Consider the following 22,117-nt stretch of genomic DNA (forward strand, 5'->3'; position numbering starts at 1 on the left):
GCAGGTGCTTTTGCCACTGAGCTATTCCTAAGCCCCACCTTACTTATTTTCTCTAGCCTCTCTTTTTACTGTCTTGATTCAATAGATGCGTTTTTTTTCTCTTGAAAATTGAAAGCATTCTTTTTTTATTCTGTTTAATAATAATGCTAACAATCAGTAATATTATTTGAGAATTCTACTATAATTTTTACTTGCATTATGCCAGTTATGGTGATTCTTATAAAGCCAGTATTCTGCTTTATTTTCGTCTAGAGGAGATACTGAATATGAGATTAAGTCATTTGGTCATTGTCACACTGCTAGAATTCATATTCCAGCATATTGACCTTATTTCCACAAGGTACAGGTCTGCATTCTCTTTTTCTTTTCTTTTGTCCTTTTTTATTTTATTTTTTGGGGGGCGATGTCGGGGGGTTGCACGTGTAACTGCTCAGGAGAGTGTCGTGTCAGGGATTGAATCTGGACTCCTCCATGTGAAGCCTATACTTAACCCAGTTGTGCTGTCTCTAGCCCACTATTCTCTTTCTGTATAGTCTTTGAAAAGAAGGGTCTACACTCATTGATCCTGTTCCCATCTCACTTTCACTCACTGTAAATATGTTAAACTATGAGTGGTAGTATGAAGAGAAATAAAGGAAGGGGACTAGGAAGAGGTGACAGACAGTATTTTGTGTAACATAGAGAAGTCCTCATGATAGTGGTATTAAGTAAAAATTTAAAAGAGATAAGGAGGAGGGAGAGAGCTCAAATGATGCATACCCCAACCCTGCGTGGTCCCCTGAGCACTGCTGGGAGTGATCCCCAGAAGAAGTTGGGATATTCACATATTCAGCTCTGCTGCAACTAAATGCCTAATGTCCAGCAAACAGCCAGCAGCATTCTGGTTATGGCCTCAACACCACCTTCCCTCTGAAAAAAAAAAAAAAAGATAAAAGAGGTGAGGGTGTGAGTCTTAATCTAAATGAGTTGAAAATCTTCCTTGAAAAAGAAATAATACTGAGTGTGTAGTAGGATGTCAGTGGGACATTAAAGAAGTCAGTAAGACTGGAGCAGAGAAAAGTAAGGTAGTAGTCAAAGATGAGGTTAGAATGATAAAGTAGGGGCATGCATGTCACATTGGCCACGAAGGATTTTGACTTATATATACTCACCATAATGAGGAACCCCTGAAAAGCTTTGCATAAATCAGTGACACGATCTTTTGATTAAGAGTCACACTGACCATGATACAGAAAATGTTGGTTTTGGAGGGGTGTGTGTGGGGGGGGACGGTGGAGGGGCCGCAATTAGAACAAGAATAGAAAGGAAGACCTGTCTAGTGGCTAATGGAATAATTCAAGCTGGGGAGGATGGTAGTCACAGTAGAATTAGGACACATTGTAAAGATAGAACTACAGAGTTCCTTCATACGGTGGATGCGTGAGGTAAGATAGAATATGTGAAATCAAGCTAAATATGCTTCTAACACCATTATGCATTGAGCTGTGCTCTGAAAAGGTATGTTAAAATCCTAATTTGTGGTTTCTCTCAGTGTGACTTTATTTGGAAGTCAATTTCTAATCAAATACAATCAAATTTAGAAAGTCATTAGGATCAGCCCCTATTTCATATGACTGGCCTTATAAGAGATAGATTCACACACACGAGGGAAGATGAAGACAGGAAGAGGGAGAATTGTGTAATAAAGGTAGAGGTGAAGAGGTACAACTGTAAGCCAAGAACAGCAACAATTGCCAACCACCTCAAGAAGTTGGTGAGAGGCAATGAATGATTCCAGAGTGAAGTCAAGTCGCCTAAGAGGATCAGTTCTATGAATATTATTCTGAAATCGGTACATTCCCCCAAAAATGAACCGAGCACAGCATATTGAGGAGCCTTGCTAAGAAAATTCACTGGAGAACAGCCATTGACTCAGCTGTGAAGCACAGCACTGCAGACTAGACTCTAGGAGTGCTTCCAATGGTGAGAAGGGAAAGGAGAGACTCAAGAGAAAAGGGACTGGCAGGCCAATACCAGATATAAAATGCCAGCCTAGGGCAAGAGGGTGCTTAACACAACAGACTTAAAGAACATCACATTATGCTAGTACTAGCTGAGATGAAAAATGAGTCTAGTCTTGTTGAACCCCCAAAGTGGGTTGACACCTCCAGAAAGGCAACAAGTGGGATCAGCCATTCCTTTGATGAACATGACCTAGGGTTACTGCCTTAACTGCCCAATTGGCTCATTACCCAAGCAGACCTGCCTGTCCCACCTGGCAGGTTCTTGCTGGGGTGCTGAATGTTTTTCACGAAATTTTGTTCTTAAATTCATCACTGGTTGTAGATCCTTGTTAAACCCAACAGTGGGAGTGGCCACAGCATCTGGTCTGGATTGGAACTGATTTTCCTGTGGTGAGTGTGGTGCAGTAAGGTCACAGCCTTGGCTCCACCTCCAGCAGGGTTACACCTCATTCTCACATGTGTACTGTCTTGGCTGTGCCCCAACAGTTCCAAAGCGTTGGCCTCACTCTACAAGTTAAAGCTGTGGTACAATCTTGACACATTTATAGCTGCAGCTACTCAGAACCAAAGGAAGCCTACCCAGTGGGAACACAGAGACTTAATCTTCAAACTAACAGACAGAGGACATTGAGTGCAAAGCCTCTGCAAAAGTTCAGATTGTGCCTGCACCCACTGTCAGAGATTGGGAACTAGTAGTACTTTGTACAGACGGGGTACAGTTTTTCCCAGGGTACAGTTGAGTTCAGCCATTCCCAAGAAAGCAGCGAGGAGACACCAGCCCAGAGATGAGAGTAAGTAGCAGATACCTTGGAGGTGAGCTCTTTCTGGCCCATTAGAACTTTTGGCACTTCCTGAGGATGACTTCACAGTGCTCACTGAATGTAGGAAAAATTGCAAGGAGAGATTCAGTAAACTCAAAGGTTGAAGGAAAAAAGAAAACTCATTCAAACAGTTGGACCCAATGAATACAGTAGAATGAAAAAGGTGAAAATGGAATCAGTGACCTCTAAGACAAAGTGCAGTAAATAAGAGGTAATAGAAAAGAGAGTGAAAAAAATTTTAAAATGTTATGATATTTAATGAATAATAGCAGCAACTTTTGAATAGTAAGAATTCCAGATACAGGTCTAAGAGGGGTCTTCAGAGATTTAACTCCCTTGACACAAATACAATCAAAACAGAAGTCAATATGAAACTAGGAAGGTTTTTGCATGGCAAAAGAAACTAGGACTAACACTAAAAAGGCACGCTACTGGATGGGAGAAAATATTTGCACAATATACATCAGACATAGGACTGGTATTCAAAATATATAAAACGCAGAGCTCAACAACAGAAAGATTATTAAGTCCATCAAAAATTGGGGTGAGCAAAGGAACAGTTTTCAAAGAGGACATAAAAATGGCTAACAGATATTTGAAAAAATGTTCTTTGCCACTTGTTATCAGGAATAAAAATCAAAAGGGGCCAGAGAAGTAGTATAGCGGGTAGGGCACTTGCCTTGCACCTGGTCGACTTGGGTTCAGTCCCTGGCATCCCATATGGTCTGCTGAGCACCAGCAGGAGTAATTCCTGAGTTAATCCTGAAAGATAGGAATAACCCCGATCATTACTGGGTGTAGCCCCCAAACAAAATTCAAAGCAACAGTGAGATGATGGCACACTTGCCATAATGGCACAATATATTTAATTCATTACATATGGTAATATAGTATATGACATATGTATCGTATCAAAAAGACTGGGAACAGGCCATGTTGATGGAGATGTCATGAAAAAGGAACCTATATTCACTGTTCGTGGGAATGTTGACTGGTACAGCCTCTCTGGAAAACAACATGGATCTTTCTTTTAAAAGTAAGAATAGAGCTCCCATATGACCCACTGATTTTTGGCATATACCCCCCAAATACAAAACATGCACATCCAGATTCATTGCAGTGCTTCATAAATAGCCAGACTATGATAACCAGATTCCCAATGACAGATGAATAAGTTGTGGTATAAATACATAATAGAATACTGTGTAGTTTTGAGAAAAGATGAAATCGTGATTTGCTGCCACTTAGATGGAACTGCTACAAAATAATCAGAGAGGACAAATGCTGATGGCCTCGCTCATCTGTGGTCTATAGGGAAAACAAAGGAATAGACATAGTCATATGATGACAAACCCTTTGCCTTTGGCTACAAAACTTAGATCACCAAGCACTGAGCTGGCTAGGATGAGGAGGAATAGGTGGTTTAGATGTAACATAAGGGTGGGGATGCAGGGTTTGGTGTGGGTGAGGTGCACTGATTGCACATTGTAACCATAAATGTTAACAATTGTAATAATGTTACCTAAAGTCTCACTTAGAAATTTTAAGAAAAGGAGTGCTCAATCACAGTATCATAGAATAGATACATTTTCTCTGAATTCAACATGAATTATTTATATACAATTATTTTCCCTCAGACCTGTGAGAATATTTTTTGTTGTTATTCAGAGATTTACTTACTTTTATTCAGAGATACCCAGTTTATGGTAATTTAAGGAAAATAAAACATTAGCAGAACTGTTATTTGCGTGACTTCTTGGTTTTTGTTTTGGGGCCACTTCCGGTGGTGTTCTGGTATCAGCGCTCAGGGGACCATTTGGGTTGTCAAGGATCAAACACAGGCAAGCACCCAATAGGTTTCATTATATTTATATCTGTTTTTGGTGAGGCTGTTTCCTAGAGGGCAAACTTGTGGAAGATCTTGTGGAAGATAAAGCAGTTGGTGGGGGCACTGTTCTTGGACCACCCACATTCAGCTTGCTAGAAGCTACTCCCGGCACAGAGGACCACATGGTGCTAGGGCATCAAACTCGGTTGGCAGCATGTAAGGCAAGGGCCTTACCCCTTTTTTATCTGTCTAGCCTGAAAAGGCAGTTTTTTCGAAGTAGCTTTGCACTAGCTGGTAGTTAGAAATTTTTGAGGATAGACTAGCATCAGCTATTGCTGTTTGTGTCATCTTGAACAAGTTTCTACATTTGTAAGATCGTACTCAAGGATTTCAGTGAGGATCAAATGAAATATGTGTATAATAGAAAGGGCTGTTTTAGGCTCTTTTGTCTGAATGGGTGATATAATTGCTTTTATATTTATACCTTGTGGATTTCCTTATACATAGTAAGGTATAATAATTTTTTAAAAAAATTCCTTTCAGATTTTATTGGAATAAAAATGTAACATGTTAATAAAATACTGTAATGGAAATGTTATAATTATTTCTTGATTTTGTTGAGGTATAATTAATATTTAGCAATTCTTACCAATAAAATGGTCACTTTCATTATACTATAGCATGATTTATTAGGTTTCACATTCCTTTATATTGCTTTCATTCAGTTAAATAGTAATATATATTCTTAGTTATAGGGCTGGAGCGATAGCACAGCGGTAGGACAGGGCGTTTGCCTTGCACGCAGCCAACATGGCCGACCCGAGTTCGATTCCTCCGCCCCTCTCGGAGAGCCCGGCAAGCTACCGAGAGTATCTCGCCCGCGGGGCAGAGCCCGGCAAGCCACCCGTGATATATCGATATGCCAAACACAGTAACAACAAAATCTCCAATGGAGACGTTACTGGGCCCGCTCGAGCAAATCGATGAACAACGGGAGGGCCTTTACCTTTACCTTTACCTTTTATTCTTAGTTAGAACTACTTACCTTTCCTATTTTCCTCATTTCCCTTATAAATTAATTAGAAAAAAATGATTTTAGAAGTTTCTAGTCAAAGGGATGCAATATTGTGATATGCCTATTTGACAGCTTTAAAAATAAAAATCCTTTTGGGACTGGAGTGGTGTTATAGTGGATAGGGCCTTGCATGTGGCTGACCCAGGATTGATCCCTGGTACCTCCTATAGTCCCTTAACACCACCTTGAGTGATCCCTGGGCAGAGGAAAGTCCTAAGCACAGCTGCTCCCTGAACACCACCAGGAGTGATCCCCGAGCTCAGAGTAAGTCCTAAGCACAGCTGGTCCTATATTAAACTAAATCAATAAATGAAAATCCTTTGGAGTCTGGAGAGGTAGTCAGCAGTCTGAGTGCATGCTTTGCCTTAGAAGAACTGATTTAACTCTCCGAATCACATGGTCCCCCAACCATGCAGGAGCAACTCTGAGATCAGCACCTGGAGTGAGTGGCCCAAAACAAATATAAAAATCCTTTAGTCTTAAGATACAAAATAGGGATTTTTTTAATTAAATGTGTTCAATTTTTAATTAGAAACAATTGACATGAGACTTTTTTTCTTCTTCTGGTGTTGAGATCTTAATGACTTTTCAACATTTTAGAATAATAAACGTTGCTTTGAAGTGCAGTTCTAAACATGAATAGATCCTGGGTAGGAAGTTGTGGCCCAGTAGGTCTTGTGGAAGAGACAGTCTTTCCTTCGCTTCACTTAGGAGACCGTAGCTTTTAGTTTTAGTTATGCTTACCTTCTTCTAGATATTTTCAATGAATGAAGATTTTTCTAAACATTTCTTTACGGAACACATAATTTTTTTTGAACTTATCTTGCTTTTTTAAAATTAATTAATTAATTCTTTCTTTTTGGGTCACACCCGATGATGCACAGGGGTTAGTCCTGGCTCTGCACTCAGGAGTTACTCCTGGCGGTGCTCAGGGGACCATATGGGATGCTGGGAATCGAACCCGGGTCGGCCACGTGCAAGGCAAATGCCCTACCCGCTGTGCTATCTCTCCAGCCCCTGAACACATAATTTTTAATGCAGAACATTTTAGTTGATTATATAATAATTTGACAAAATTAAGTTTTATTACGCTAATTTTTGGTTTAGGGAAAGTAGGTGTAGCAATTAGATGCTGACTCTATTTTCTGCACATATATGCACACACATATATGTATATATTTTTGAATCACCATGAGATACACAATTGCAAAACTGTTCATGGTTGAGTTGAAGTCTTCCAGTGTTCCAATACCCATTACTCCACTAGTGTTCGTTTCCCACCACCAATGTCTCCAGTATCTCTCCTGTCATCTTCCCCAACACCACCTCCCCAATCCCCCAACAATAACAACTTGCCTCTGTGGCAGGCACTTTTCTTCTTTCTTCTCTCTACTTTTGGGTACTGTAGCACTGTAGCGCTTGTCTCCCATTGTTCATTGATTTGCTCAAGCAGGCACCAGTAATGTCTCACAACAAATTGTGAGACTTGTTGTTACTGTTTTTTTGCATATCGAATATGTCACAGGTAGCTTGCCAGGCTTTGCCGTGCGGACGAGATACTTTCAGTAGCTAGCCGGGGTCTCCGAGAGGGGTGGAGGAATCGAACCCAGGTCGGCCATGAGCAAGGCATCTGCTTTGCTATCACCCCAGCCCACTTTGGGGCATTACGATTTTTTTTTTTTTGTTTTTTTCGGCCACACTCGTTGATGCACAGGGGTTACGCCTGGCTCATGCACTTAGGAATTACTCCTGGTGGTGCTCAGGAGACCATATGGGATGCTGGGAATCGACCCGTGTTGGCCGTGTGCAAGGCAAATGCCCTACCCGCTGTGCTATCGCTCCGGCCCCAATTTTCAATACAGATACTGTATTCATATTTTAACCTTTTCAGTTATGAAGATAGATTGGACATTCATACATAAAGCTTCAATGTTCTTTCACAAATGTTAGTTGATTAATTTTTTTTTCTGTTAAGGTAAAGCTATTCAGTTAGGGTTCATTGTAAAATAATTTATCAAGGGAATAGAGAAGCTGGAAAATATTTTAATTAAAAATATTTTTTATTTCTTCCTCCCTTGTTGTTAGTATTGTTCTTAATGATGCGGTCCTACACACACTAGCTGGGGTGCTTGGCAGGGGCCTTACTTCAAGGTGCTGTACTTGCACACTTGGCTGAGGGGGTCAGTGAAGTTTTTGCCCACCTAAAGTTTTGGTGTTTGGGGTGCATAAGGTGTTTCTTGGGGATGGCACTCTTTATTTGAGGGACAAAAGTTACGGTTGTAGTTCTTTCTTAGGGTTGCTCTGATGCTCATACATGTCAGGTTTGTACTTCCTGACTGTGGCACTTGCATGTCTATTATTTCAGTTGTGATGCTTTTTGAGGTCCACTCTTTCCTGGTTGCAGTACCTGGAAGTCCTTGGTCTTCTAGGGATTACAGACATCTGGATTATATGTACTTGGTGCATATGGTGACACTGGAGATCTTTTATTGTAGTTTAGGTAATAGGGCTACAGCAGTGTTCCAATTTATGGTATTGATATACAAAGTTATCACACACTACTTCCACAATATGCCTGTGACTCTCCATCCTTGATCCTATGTCACTTCTGTTTCAGCCATCCTTCCTCTCTCGTACCTCCAGTTCATGGTTGATTGAAAGTTGCAGCTTTGGTGCTTACTGTTATTTGCCTTGGCACTCCCCATGTGCTTCAGACTTTCCACTAAATCGACCCCAGGAATTTGAACTTGGGACCAGATGCGTGCAGGGCAGGCATTCAAAGCCAGTGGACCATTTCTTCATGCTCCAAAGCATTTTTAAAGACCCCCTGGTAGAGGACTATTAATCTCAGATGCAGGTGTAGAAGAAACTCAGAACTTAAAACACATGAACAAACCTGATTTAACAAATTAACAAAACCCTCATAGTAGAGCCCATTTGTGAAGCCCTGAGTTGAATCCCTCACACTGTATCTTGTCCCTTCCCAACCCCCTATGGGTATAGCCTCAGTGCCTCCTGAGCCCTGCTGAGTGTGGCCTCATTTAAAAAGGACAGAAATTTGCCAGAAACCTGGAGATACCTCATCAGAGAGGTCGCTTAGACTGTTAGAACAAAATGTGGTTAGTCTAGCGCTTAAAACAATAGCTGTTAACTTTTCATGTACGGCCCATGGGATTAGGAAGTCCAATGGTACAGTTTTGGTGGAGAACCTTTCCTGTCTTACAGTTGGCCACCTTTCCTGCTGTGTTCTCAAGTTGGCAGAAAGGAAGAGCTCTCTTCTCTTTTTACTAGGACACTAATTGCGTCCTGGATGCCCCACCTCATCTAAACTCAAGGCCCAGTCTTCAAATGCCATCACTTTGGGGAAGGCTTTTGTTCTGACTCTTCTGCTCAAACTCTCAGTGTTCCTGCTAGATCGGCTGATTTGGTGCATGATACATTGATGTCTTTTTCAGCTAGACGCAGTATTCTTTTCAGAACAGGTTTTCTCACTTCGTAATATAAAGTCCTGAGAATCTTCTAAATCTTTCAGCTCTGGTCTCTTTCATTAATTTCTCCTTGCATTTTACTGTAAGCAGTCAAGTGTAACTAAGTCTTCTCAGCTAAATATCCATTTCATTCCTCACAAGTTCTTAGCTTCACCAAAACAATAGGACGCAATTAATCAAAGTCTTTGCCACTTTATAGCAAGGATTATCTTTTTTTTTCCATTTTCCATTAACGTTTTTCTCATTTCCATATAAGACTTGAACAGAATGATCTGCTCATCATCCCTATTACTGACTGTGGTCATTTTTCTGAGAAATAGAAACTTTCTAATCCCTCTTTTATACTGAGAACTTATCAGACTCTCATTACATTTTAGTCTTCACCTTGAAGCCCCAGCATGTATTATCCAGTTTCAAAGTCACTTCTGCCTTTTTTTGATACTTATTATAGCAGTATCCCATTTTTCAGTATTAAAATCTTATTTTAGCTCAAGCATACGATTATAAAAGAACATACTCAGTGAGGAAGTTTATTTCTCATATCAACCTAAGATCAAATTGCTGGCAGATTCGGTTGCTCTTAAGGACCCTTTTCCAGATTTGCTTATGGCTCTCACTTTGCCCTCTCGTAGCAGAAAGACAAAAAAAACTCTACTTCCTCCTTTCTTTCTCCTCCACAATTCCATTTTGGAGGTCCTAGATTCAGCCTTATCTAGATGAAATTACCTTCTAGACACCACCTCAAGGGGCCATTACTTAGGGTATTGGGGCTTCAGCATATCGGGTTTAGGGGTTCTGGACACAAGCATTGGATTAAGATGAGTGGCAAGATACACATGAAAGATGCTAGGCATCAGTTATTATTAGCAGCTTGCAAATTAAAACAATAAAAATAACCCTATTACAGCGCATTATTTTGGGTGAAAAGAAAAGAGAAGTTTACTTAAAGGATTAAATGGAGGATTTTCAGTTTTACTAACACTGTCAAAGTAAGATGCCTTTATCAAGTTTTGTTTCTGACTACAAGTGGGTTCATTTAACTCATTTTCTCCCGTAGTAGTATATTCAAACAGTGTTTACCCACTTTCTCCAATGAAAATTTTATATGTTTTCTCTTGCAGATTGATTATACCGGAACAGACCCTTCCAGTCCCTGCAATAAATGTTTGTCTTCAGATTCAACACCTTGTTATTGTACCATTAACTTCACATTGGAACAGTCATTTGAGGTCTGTATTATTAAGTAAAATACTAGAAAGCCATGTGTTTAAACTTATTGTTTTTTTTTTCCCCTTTTGGTTCAGTTTTGAACTACGTCTTACAGAGATTGGGGGTTGAGTACTCCTAAGTGTGCTTTGGGGGTCATTCCTGGCAATCTCTGGGCACCATAGTCTCGGGGTTGACTTTTGGGGCCTCCTGCATGCAAACTGGATATTCAGTTGGAGGGCTATCTTTCCAGTCCCTGTTTTTGTTTCTGGGCCACTTCTAGAAGTGCTCAGGGGCCCCATGTGGCTTAATGCTGACAGGCATTACTTTGAGGACCATATTGCTCCAGAAATGGAATAATCTTTCTCAAAATAGTAGACTCCAGTGAAGTAACTTCTTAAGTTGCTGGTAAACAAATTTTGGGGCTGGGTAGCTTAAAAAAGCTAGTATGCATGTATTTATTGGAGTGTAAAATTTTGAGAAAAATTACTCCTCAAAGAGAGAGTTGCCTATCTTGGGTAATCTCTGTGTGTGTATGTTTTTAAGCAGCAATACTCAGGGTTTACTCCTGGTTCTGCATTCAGGAGTTACTCCTGGTGGTGCTTGGGGAATTGCATGGGATGCTGGGGATCCAACCCAGCTTTGCTACATGCCAGGCATATGACCTATCCCCTGTACTGTTATTCCGGCACCTCATAGAGCTGTCTGACTGTTGTATTTTGCAGTCTGGTGATTAATATGTGCAGTTGAATCATTAACACTTCTTTTTTCAGTTTTTCAGCCACTCCCTGCAGTGCTCAGGGTTAACTTCTGGCTCAGCACTCCGAGATCAATCCTGGCAGGTCTCAGGGTGCTAGAATCCCTTATGGGGTTCCAGGGATCAAACCCGGGTCAGACCCAGACAAGACAGACACCCTGCCCGCTGTTCTGTAATTCTGGTCCAGAATAGTTAGTACCTTATAAACAAATTTAGAAGCATTTTATCTTTTTTCTAGAAAATGTTAAAATTGTTTGAGTAGTTTAGAATCAAGTTTATATTGGCATCTATTTGCATTTTAAGCTTATTGCTTGAATTGTTTTGACAATTTGTAGGGGAGTGGTTGGGCCCTACCCAGCAGTACTCAAGAACTGTTCTAGTCTTTGCTCAAGTGTGACCCCTGAACATAGACCATATGTGGGACTAGGGATTTGAACCAAGTTGGCAGAATGCAAGATAGGTACCCTCCACCTTCCTCCTTAACCCTTATATTATTTCTCTGACCTGATTTTGCCTATTTTAAGTAACAGAAAACATCTTACCTGAACAAATATTTTCTCCATTAGTTATTTCGTTTGTTTGTTTGTTTTGGGGTCACACCTGGTAGTAGTTGGGATATACTGTGGATTCTGCTTGGGTTTACTCCTGACAGGGATCTGGGGACCATACAGTTTCAGGGATGGAACCCAGTCTTCTTACATATACAACATACACTCAGGCCTTGGAGCTCTCTCCTCAGCCACAGTACTGTTATTTTTCTCTCACCTCTTAAGCATTATTAAAAATGCAAAAACTGATGAAACTTTATTGATTTTGTATCTATCTTGAGCAGTTAGAGCCATGTGTATGTCTGTGTGTCTTTTACCTGTTCTTGATAACTGAGTAGATGCTAAAGGATGTAAAGATTCAGGGTAGGCGCTACAGGATGTGGCCTCCAAACCAAAAATAGAAGATTCAGAGTGGGTAAATAGCTATGGAAAAACCAGTTTGTGGTCTCCTTAAACTGAAAATTGAGATCAAACTAAAGAAGAGGGGCCTTTGGGGGTGTGGCTAGGGAGAGAGTGCAGCAATTAAAACGGTCGTATTGCATGCGACTGACTCCTAAATGCTTCTACCACATGGTCCCCGAAGTATTGTCAGAAGTGACTCTCTAGCACCACTGGGTGTCGTCCGAACCCTCTAGTCCAAATTCGAATATGAGGGATTTATTTAACAATTTTACGAACTGCTTAAAATATGCCAACTTTTTAGACTCTTCTAGTCTAGGTCAGTTTTCTTTAACCCGATCTAGACTGGTCCTCAGGCTGGTGCTGGTCCACAGTGTAGAAAGGTTGAAAATCACCTGGGTTATAACTGCCTGAAGCTCTCTACAGGAAAGGGGCCAGTCTCCAGTGTAAAAAGGCCGAACGCAGGGTCTAGTTTATCTAAACGGAGTGTCGATTTGTAATCCTGGTAGATGATTGCCATCTAGTGGATATGGATGCCCTTGCACTGAGAATCAAGGTCAGTGACCTGCCCTTTATGAAAAAACAAGCATGGACTGAGCAAGTACAGCATCTTGGGCACTTGCTTGCATGCTGCTGACCTAGGTTTGATCCCCACCACCACATGACTCTTCCCTCCCCCCTCTCAGACGGTGCCACGAGTGATTCCTGAGCCCAGAGCCAGGAGTGTCTCAAAAACAAAAAGCATGGGAACAAAGTTGGAGAGAGAATTTTAATTCTGTTACTTTGTTTTAGGAGAAATAAGGTATAGATTTGAAACATAAACTCTCTCTCTCTCTCTCTCTCTCTCTCTCTCTCTCTCTCCCCCCCCCCCCCCATTATTGATGTGATGTACAAACTATAAAGATGTCCTTAGTCCTAACTTTTTTCAGGACAGAATTAATGAAACAGTAAATTAATGACAGATACTATTTTAGTTTCTCACCCCATTTAAAAACACTTTTTTTGGCCCACCCGGAGTGGAACTTGTGAGGATGGCTGGAGAGGCACAGGCACCAGCTAGTGGAGTTGCCACAGTTCTCGGCCTCTTGGAGCTATGGGCGGCGGTGGAGTTTTAAAGTGACTGAGTAGCGGCTGGAGCGATAGCACAGTGGGGAGGGCGTTTGCCTAGCATGCGACCAACCCGGGTTCGATTCCCAGCATCCCATATGGTTCTCCGAGCTTTGCCAGGAGTAATTCCTGAGTGCATGAGCCAAGAGTAACCCCTGTGCATTGCAGGGTTTGACCCAAAAAGAAAGGGGGGAAAAAGTGACTGAATAGGGCTCTTCAGATCTGTGTCACTGCAGAGCTTAAGTCTCAGAGTTTGGGGGAGGGGTCACCCAGGGTCCCCACCATGGAGCCCCGAAGTCAAGTCACTGGCAGGGTGACCCTTACTGCTAATTCTTCCCTGGACCACCCCTTGCCCCCCTCAGCATAGTACAAAGGAGGACCTTCCTCAGAGCCAATAGTCTGGAGACCGAGAATGGGGGTGTGCGTCCCCAGTCAGATTCTGTTGGACTGGTGGCTGCTGCCCTCCTGGAGTGTCCAAGCCACAGATGGTAGCAGCTCTGGCCCTGGTTCTGGTCCATACCAGTGCTGCTGCTGTCATTGCCACTGGGGCCGAGGGGGCACGGTGCTGCCTCTGGGTCAACCTGGACTCTCAGAGTGAGTGCATCAGCAGCCTGATGGTTCCCTCAGGCTTCCTGACACCCCAGAAACCAGCATTATGCCTCTGGCGGAACTCCATCAACTCAGGACAAGTTTTCTGAGAAATTAAACTGCCAAAAGTAAGATATTGGGTGCTCGCTTCGGCAGCACATATACTAAAATTGGAACGATACAGAGAAGATTAGCATGGCCCCTGCGCAAGGATGACAGGCAAATTCGTGAAGCGTTCCATATTAAAAAAAAGAAAGAAAAGTAAGATATTGGGAGCCATGCCCCAAAACCACCTCCGGCTCAACCATACAAGCTTATTTATCAGCCTTGCTCCAGAGACTCAAATAAATCTTGAAAAAGATCAAAAACTATAGTTAATCTTAGACCGAGTGAGGCTGAACAACCCAGGGCACATCGGGGAAGGGGAAGATGGGTTAGCCCAGTGCCCTCCCAAGGAGAGTCCCCTGGCAGCCACTTGCTCCCACAATTCAAATTTACCACCATGCCCACCACCGGAGTCCACTAGCTCGGAATGGACCTCACTGAGATATCAATTTGCTGAAATTCAGCTATGTGGGGTTTGTGACTAATCTCCAGGCTTTCTGGGAGTCAGAATGGGCTACCTCCCCCAACAACCTCCCACTTCTCTTTACCCCCGGAAGCCTCACAAACCAATTCAGGGCCACCATGTAAGCTCTTCTACTAGCCTTCCTTCAGAGACCCATAGATCTCAGAGATCAAAGCTGTGGTTCATCTCGAACACAGGCAAGGCTGAACAACCCAGAGCACATCAGAGGGGGCCCAGGTAGCCCAACTCCTGCCCAAATAGAAGCCTCAGCAGCTGTTAGCTCCCACAGTCCAAAATGATCACCATTTCCCCGGCCAGACTCCATCATCTCGGGAAGGATCTCAGAGAGAGATTAATTTGGGTATGTGGGTTTTGTGACTGAAATCTCCAGCTTTCTTAGGGGTCGATATGTGCTATCGCTCCCTCACCTCCCTGTACTTCCAGAGACCCTGTGGCAGTCACATCCACGCCCCAAAGCCACCAGCCAGTTAAAAAAGGTATTTCAGCCTTCCCTTCCCTATAAAAATACCAAACACCCTGAACAAACACGATGACCTCTTAGTACTGTATTACAAACCATAATGCACAAAGGAGGGAGAGAGAGAGAGAGAGAGAGAGAGAAAGAGAGAGAGAGAGAGAGAGAGAGAGAGAGAAGGTGCCTCCAATAGGAGCAGGCAGGTGTGGAGTGGGGGAGACGGTTAGGAGGGTGGTGAGAGGGAAACTGGGGCCATCGGAGGTGGGAAATGTAACTGGTGAAGGGCTGGATGTTGGAACATTGTATGACTGAAACCCAATAATGAATAGCTTGTAATGGTCTAGCTCACTGTGATTCATTTAAAAAACAAACAAAAAAAACCCCCTTTTATTCCCCCCAGAACTTCAGAAGTGATTACCCTCAGATTTATTGTCTTGTTTCATTACAAGTTCAAACATTTAATAATAGCCTTTTTGGATAACTTTAAGTCATTTTGTTTCAGAAGATTTCAGATTATAAATTGAATATATTATGTTCCTACTGGTTTGAGATCAATTTGGGCGGGTTGCTGGGGGTGGGGGGTTGCTCCAGTGATACTGGGGCGAACTCAGGCTACACTCATATCTGCTCTGGAGCCCAATGGTGCCAGAGACTGACTGAACATAAGCCCTGTGCGTGCCAGCAGTTCGAGTTATGTCCATGGCCTGGTGTTCTTTTATTAAACATGATCTTTGTTTCTGTGATTTAATTTCCATTACCATCAGAAAGATAGTACAGAGGGCAGGGTATATGCCTTGCATTCAGCTGGTCTGGGTTCACTCCTTGGCACTCAGTATGGTCCCTCAAGCACATTGCAAGGAGTGATCCCTGAACACAGAGCCAGGAGTTAGCCTTGAGCCTTGCCAGGCTTAGCTCGAAAATTAACCAAACAAATAACTCTGTGTGTGTGTGTGTGTGTGTGTGTGTGTGTGTGTGTGTGTATGTGTGTGTGTAACAGGAAAGCTCTATAATTTGACATTTTAAAGTCAAACTTAGTAAAGTACAACATACATGGAAATGATAAGTCAGTTAGAGACTATTGAAGATGCAAATGAAGTCTCTTCTTTCTGGATTCCTTTAATTCAAGATAAGTTAGATAACTCACCCCCCAAAAGAGAAAATATGTCTTTTCTACTTCTGCATATGTTAGTCATTCAGGATGACTTCAAACATCTAAATAATTGTAATGTATAGTAAGTAATCATAATGTATTGTAAGTAATTGTAATGTATTGTAAATAATCTTTCTTTCCTAAGTAAATTCTGTTTGGGTCCACTGTATGGAGGTATTTTTCTTGATATTTATAAAGTAACTTATTTTAGACAAGTGCCTGTGCTAATATTAACTTTGTTCCACTGATGAATTAATGTCCTACTTCTAGTTCAGCATTTTCTGTAGAAAAAAATAAAAGTTTGATTATTATCTTTTTGAAAAGTTGATAATTGTGTGAATACCAATCTGAATTGTAGAAAATTTTAATCTAGAAATAGATCAGTGTATGATAATAAATTCTTGAACTTTATTATTATTTTGACAATAATACTTTGAAGTTTTCAAGGATCATTTTACTGTACTTTTTGATATTCAGAAAATTTTTAACCTAATTTATAATCTGTACCCTTTCAGATTGCTCAATTCTGGTCGAATTTTCTCTGTTATTACAAGTTACCACAAATTTTAACTGGTAAAACCCAGATTACTTAGATTTTCTATATACATGAATAATTTATATTTAATAGTTTTATATGAAAATGTTTTCCCCTTTCTGCAGGGCAATGTTTTTATGTACTATGGACTATCTAATTTCTATCAAAACCATCGTCGTTATGTGAAATCTCGAGATGATAGTCAACTAAATGGAGATTCAAATGCTTTACTCGTAAGTAAATAATAGGAATGAGAGTGTGGTATAGGACATAATTTTTTAGCTCAGAATATTAAATTTAATGTTAGAATGAAATTAAACTTAATGCACTATTTTATTAGTGAGGACTTTTAGATTAAAAGCCACTTCTGCAATTCATACAGATAAACACTTCTGTAATTCATACAGATCAATGATTTCTTTTGGGGGGGATTCTGGGTGCCTCATGCATATGAAATATATTCTCTACCACTTAAGTGGCTGGAATATATTTCCCCTTTTGAGACATTATTTATATACAATACCTTTTTAAAAAAAAATATCATTAACATTCTAATGGTGATAAGTATTCATCAAAACTTTCAAATAACAGCCTGTCTATTACATATAGTCTTATCTTGAAAGTCTCAGAACACTAACTTTATGAATCTAAGGCCTGAAAACCTGAGAAAAGATTTTGTTCAGGTTTTTTTATTTTCCCAGTTATCTAGACCTTGAAAACGTAAAAACAAGGTTGGTTGGTAGTAGAATAGCCTTATGAACCTAACTAGGACATAATTCATAATCTTCATAATTCATTTTAGGAAGATTCTGTTGATTGTTTTGTTTTGGGGCTGGAGCGATAGCACAGTGGTAGGGCGTTTGCCTTGCACGCAGCCAACATGGCCGAGCTGGGTTCCATTCCTCCACCCCTCTCGGAGAGCCCGGCAAGATACCGAGAGTATCTCGCCCTCACGGCAAAGCCTGGCAAGCTCACTGGTGTATTCGATATGCCAAAAGCAGTAACAACAAGTCTCACAATTTGTTGTGAGATGTTACTGGTGCCCGCTCGAGCAAATTGATGAACAGTGGGAGGACAGTGCTACAGTGCTACAATTTCGTTTTGTGACGTTCCTTAATGTGTTCCAGTAACCCAGAACAACTCGGTCACATGTCTAACCTCAGGTTTAGTAGAATTTTGGTTAACTCTGATTGATATGTTACTCAGATTCAGTAGGAGCAATGTCAGAAGTACATCTAGAGGTTAATATAGGATCAAGGTTTTTTTCTTGCCAACATCTTTTTTTTTTTTTTTTTTGTGGTTCCTCATTGCCCAGTTTTTGTTTTGTTTTCTTAGATTTTATTTTAGGTCTCATGATTTACAGTCTTGATAATGGCAGGGTTTCAGGCATAAAAACAATCCAGCGCGGCACCCTTGATCAGTGTTAGCTTCGCACTCGCGTTGTTCCAGTCCCCTTGTTCCTCCCTCAGCTCTCCTCCAGTGATGTACTTCCTACTAAAGACCAGTTCTCAGTTTCTGTTGCCTTTGGGCATTTGTTGTTTCCTTACCATGTTTCTTTATATACCATATATGCAGAAAATCATTCTGTGTTTTTCTCTTTCTGACTAACTTCACTTAGCATAACTTTCTGGATCGATTAACAATAGTGACATACTGCATGATTTTGTCTTTTTTTATAGCTGAGTAGTGTTCCATTGTGTAGATGTATGCTTGTACAATCAATGCACATTTTTTCTTTTTTTTTTCTTTTTTCTTTTTGGTTCACACCTGCCGATGTACAGGGGTTACTCCTGGCTCTGCTCTCAGGAATTATCCCCGGCTGTGCTCAGGGGACCATATGGGATGCTGGGAATCAAACCCAGGTCGTCCATGTATAAGGCAAACACCCTACCCGCTGTGCTATTGCTCCAACCCCCAATCAATGCACATTTTAAGAACATCTATTACAGTCTAGAAATTCTTCCATTCTTCCTTACTCCCTTCCTCCTTTCCTTTAATGTAGGATTTAACCCAACATTGCAGCATTTGCTGTTATCTAGTTGAACTTGTTCATTTTATGAGTGAGGCCCAGATAAGTCAAGGGACTCGCTTGAAGGTACATAGTTAGTATCGTTGGAACTGGAACCTCGACTTCGAATTTAAGATCCCATTCATTATGTCATAATTAGATCAATAGAAGTTTGTCTTGAGTAATAAATTCTTTGTGAAAAGTGAAATTTTCTTCATTGATGGAAATTTTTAAAAACATCAATTTTTTCAATTACATATGAAAATAGATGCAAGTAAAGTTCACATTCCAAAGTGTAGCCCTGCACTGTAGCACTGTCATCCCATTGTTCATCGATTTGCTCGAGCGGGTACCAGTAGCGTCTCCATTGTAAGACTTGTTCCTGTTTCTGGCATATCGAATATGCCACGGGGAGCTTGCCAGGCATTGCCGTGCGGACATGGTACTCATGGTACTCGTGGTACTCATGGTAGCTTGCTGGGCTCTCCGAGAGGGGCGGAGGAATCAAACCCGGGTCGGCCACGGGCAAGGCGAACGCCCTACCTGCTGTCCTATCGCTTCAGCCCAGTGCTACAGTGATGGAAATTTTTAAAAACATCAGTTTTTGTTATATATGAAAGTAGATGCAAGAAAAGTTTACATTCAAAGGTATAAAGAAATGTATTTTGTTAATGCAATAATCTTAAAGTAAAATAGAAAAATAATTTAAATAGTATTAATTTAATTCTACATAAATAGTTATTTAATTTATAAAAACTAATAAAAAGTTAATCCTGTAATATTAAATAAGTGTATTTTGAGTGAGTATATGTGGTGTTATTTGTTAACATTGACTCCTTTTTTATACATTCATTGCAAATGAGAGAAATAGGGATTAAATTTTCAGTCAATATCAGAGTAGGCCATAATTTTCCCAGAGCCGTGGGTGATAATTTTTCTCTTCTTTTTACAAATCAGAATCCCAGTAAGGAATGTGAGCCTTACCGAAGAAATGAAGACAAACCAATTGCTCCTTGTGGAGCTATTGCCAATAGCATGTTTAATGGTATGAGATATGGTTTTATATATGGTTCACTGTCACTGTCCTCCCGTCGTTCATCAGTTTGCTCGAGCGGGCCCAGTAATGTCTCCATTGTGAAACTTGTTACTCTGTTTGGCATATTGAATACATCACGGGTAGCTTGCCATACTTTGCCGTGCGGGCGAGATACTCTCAAGATGCCAGGCTCTCTGAGAGGGGCAGAGGAATTGAACCCAGGTTGGTCGTGTTGGCTGCACACAAGGCAAATGCCCTACCGCTGTGCTATCGCTGCAGTTCATATTTTGATTAATGGTTTACACAGAAAGACACTTAATTAGGAAATTTTGTATAGTCAGCACAGATTTGTTAGTCTAAAAAATGTGAATGAAATTGAAAACAACTTTAAGGTAAATATATCAGTGTATTATAATGCTTTGTGACTTACTGTTGAACACCCGTCTTTCATAAACAAACTTAAATTCCTGGGAAGAAAGAGCAGACCTTCTGCTGAGCTTCCTGTTTCATCTGTAATAATTTAAAAGCCAGATTCTCCCTTTCTTTTTTGAAATCAGCTTTCAATATTTTTTAATTGAAAGTTTCATTAATTCTATATGTGCAAAATAATATGCTCATAACATTATGTAAAAATTGGACTACTTTATTTTTTTGGCTTACATTTGATACTGAATGTATATTATATACTCATTAGACATATTAATTTGGGGCTGAAAAGATAGTATAGCAGGTAGGATGCTTGCCTTGGATATGGCCAACCTGGATTTGATCCCTGTCCCACCCATATATGTATATTCCCCCAAGCCCACCAGGAGTGGTCCCTGAGCACCAGTAGGTATGCCCCTGCGCCCCAAACAAAGTAATCTTTCAAGGGCTCTAAAGTCGTGTGTTGCTAGTGGTTATAGTTTTTGATAATCAGGTTGAAAGATGTATAAGCCAGAACCTGTTTGGGAATGCATTATTGAAAAGAAGGGAGGAAAAGCAGAGTTATCTGAAAAAATTTTTTACTTGGATCAGTATACAAAGTAAAAAAAATTATGTGTTAGATCAGTATATAAACATTTGATCTAATCATCATATCAGCCAGCCATGTAGGAAAGTTTCAGATTTTTGGAACTGTTTTGAGGAATAAATTGTCCACCAAATACAGCTTTCATAGTGAATTCATATGTATAAATAAGTAAATGTGTATGATGTGCCTAATTTGTTAAAAACACTTTGGGAAGCAAACACCAGATCTTAAATTTTTAGAGAGTAAAGCAGATACTATAAATGTTCAGTAAATGTATAGCAAATCTTCCTTTTCTTATGTTTAGATACACTAACATTATTTCTGATCGGCAACGATTCTGAACCTACAGAAATTGCTTTGAAAAGGAAAGGTATTGCTTGGTGGACAGATAAAAATGTAAAATTTAGGAATCCTCCTGGAGAAGGATCCCTGGAAGAACGATTCAAAGGTAAAATCGTATTAATATTCCTTTAAAAAGAACATAAATTACAAGTTAAAATGTTTCAATGAATTTATAACTTGAAATCTTTTATTTCAGGATTTTTTTCCTTATTTTTTATTTTAGTTTTTTTTCCTTTGTTTTGGGGTTACATGTTATCCAGCCTTAAGTTTGTGCTTTTTTAAAAACAACTTCCCCATATCTCTCCCACTTAAAAAAATTTTTTTTGTTTGACTATAGCTTGAACACAGACACTCGTTTTTATGGCCTATGCTTTACCACTGAGCCACATTTACAACCCCTAAAAACAGCTTGATTTCATAACAGCTTAGGTAGAATATGTAATATATTCTAGGCTGAGGATTTGGCCCAAGTAGTAGTGCACGTGCAAGTTCTTGAGTTTGATCCTTCGCACCATGTACAGCTGTTGGAGACTCCCACCCTAGCACTGCCTGATATTGGCATAGTGACCAAAAAAATAAATACAAAAAAATTTTTAATGTGGTTCTAATGCACTAAAATTCTAAATTAAATATATAGTTTCATTCTTACTTCTCTGGCATTGTCTCTGGCATTTCAAGCGGTGACCTCTTAAAACTGATACAAAATTTCTTTAAAATAATCTCTAGTATGGGGTCTGGAGAGAGAGTACAGGAAGTAAGGCACTTGCTTCCCATGTAGCAGTGGTGACCCTGGTTTGATCCTGCACTGTAGTCCTCTGACCACCGCAAGAGGCGTTTCTGAGCACAGAGCCGTAAGTAGGCTCTGAGCACTGAAGATGTGGTTCCAAAACCTCAAATAAATAAAAACAGATAATCCTACTTATCATAATATAAAGCAAACTTTAGTTTTGTGTCTGTGTTACGTTAATCTCACAATGTAATGCTTAGTGCCATTATATCTTTATACTCTGTCATCTGCCTCTCTTGGCACATACTTAATAACCCACTTTTACTGTCCTCTTGATTGAAAGCGCAGTCAAATCTTTGTTATGTCATTATATGAAGAACTGATTTCTCTAGATTGTAAGACATTCTTATAATATAAATATACTTACTCCTTTGGTACACTTTT

General features: G+C 40.3%; 1 protein-coding gene and 1 non-coding gene across 2 annotated transcripts in view; both read left to right on the top strand.

Moving 5' to 3' along the window:
* Nucleotides 1–22,117, top strand: part of TMEM30A (transmembrane protein 30A) — a 38,933-nt gene that overhangs the window by 11,052 nt on the left and 5,764 nt on the right. The window contains exons 2-5 of the mRNA XM_056109747.1: nt 10,337–10,444; nt 16,674–16,781; nt 19,514–19,601; nt 20,909–21,052. Of these exons, the coding sequence (XP_055965722.1) occupies nt 10,337–10,444; nt 16,674–16,781; nt 19,514–19,601; nt 20,909–21,052 (448 nt within the window). The remainder of the gene's footprint in view (nt 1–10,336; nt 10,445–16,673; nt 16,782–19,513; nt 19,602–20,908; nt 21,053–22,117) is intronic.
* LOC130019439 (U6 spliceosomal RNA) lies at nt 13,961–14,067 on the top strand. Its single transcript, XR_008791769.1, has one exon. It is a non-coding gene; the product is annotated as a U6 spliceosomal RNA (small nuclear RNA).

Source organism: Sorex fumeus, unplaced genomic scaffold (assembly GCF_029834395.1).
Source record: "Sorex fumeus unplaced genomic scaffold, SorFum_2.1 ptg000008l, whole genome shotgun sequence".
Lineage (NCBI taxonomy): Eukaryota > Metazoa > Chordata > Mammalia > Eulipotyphla > Soricidae > Sorex > Sorex fumeus.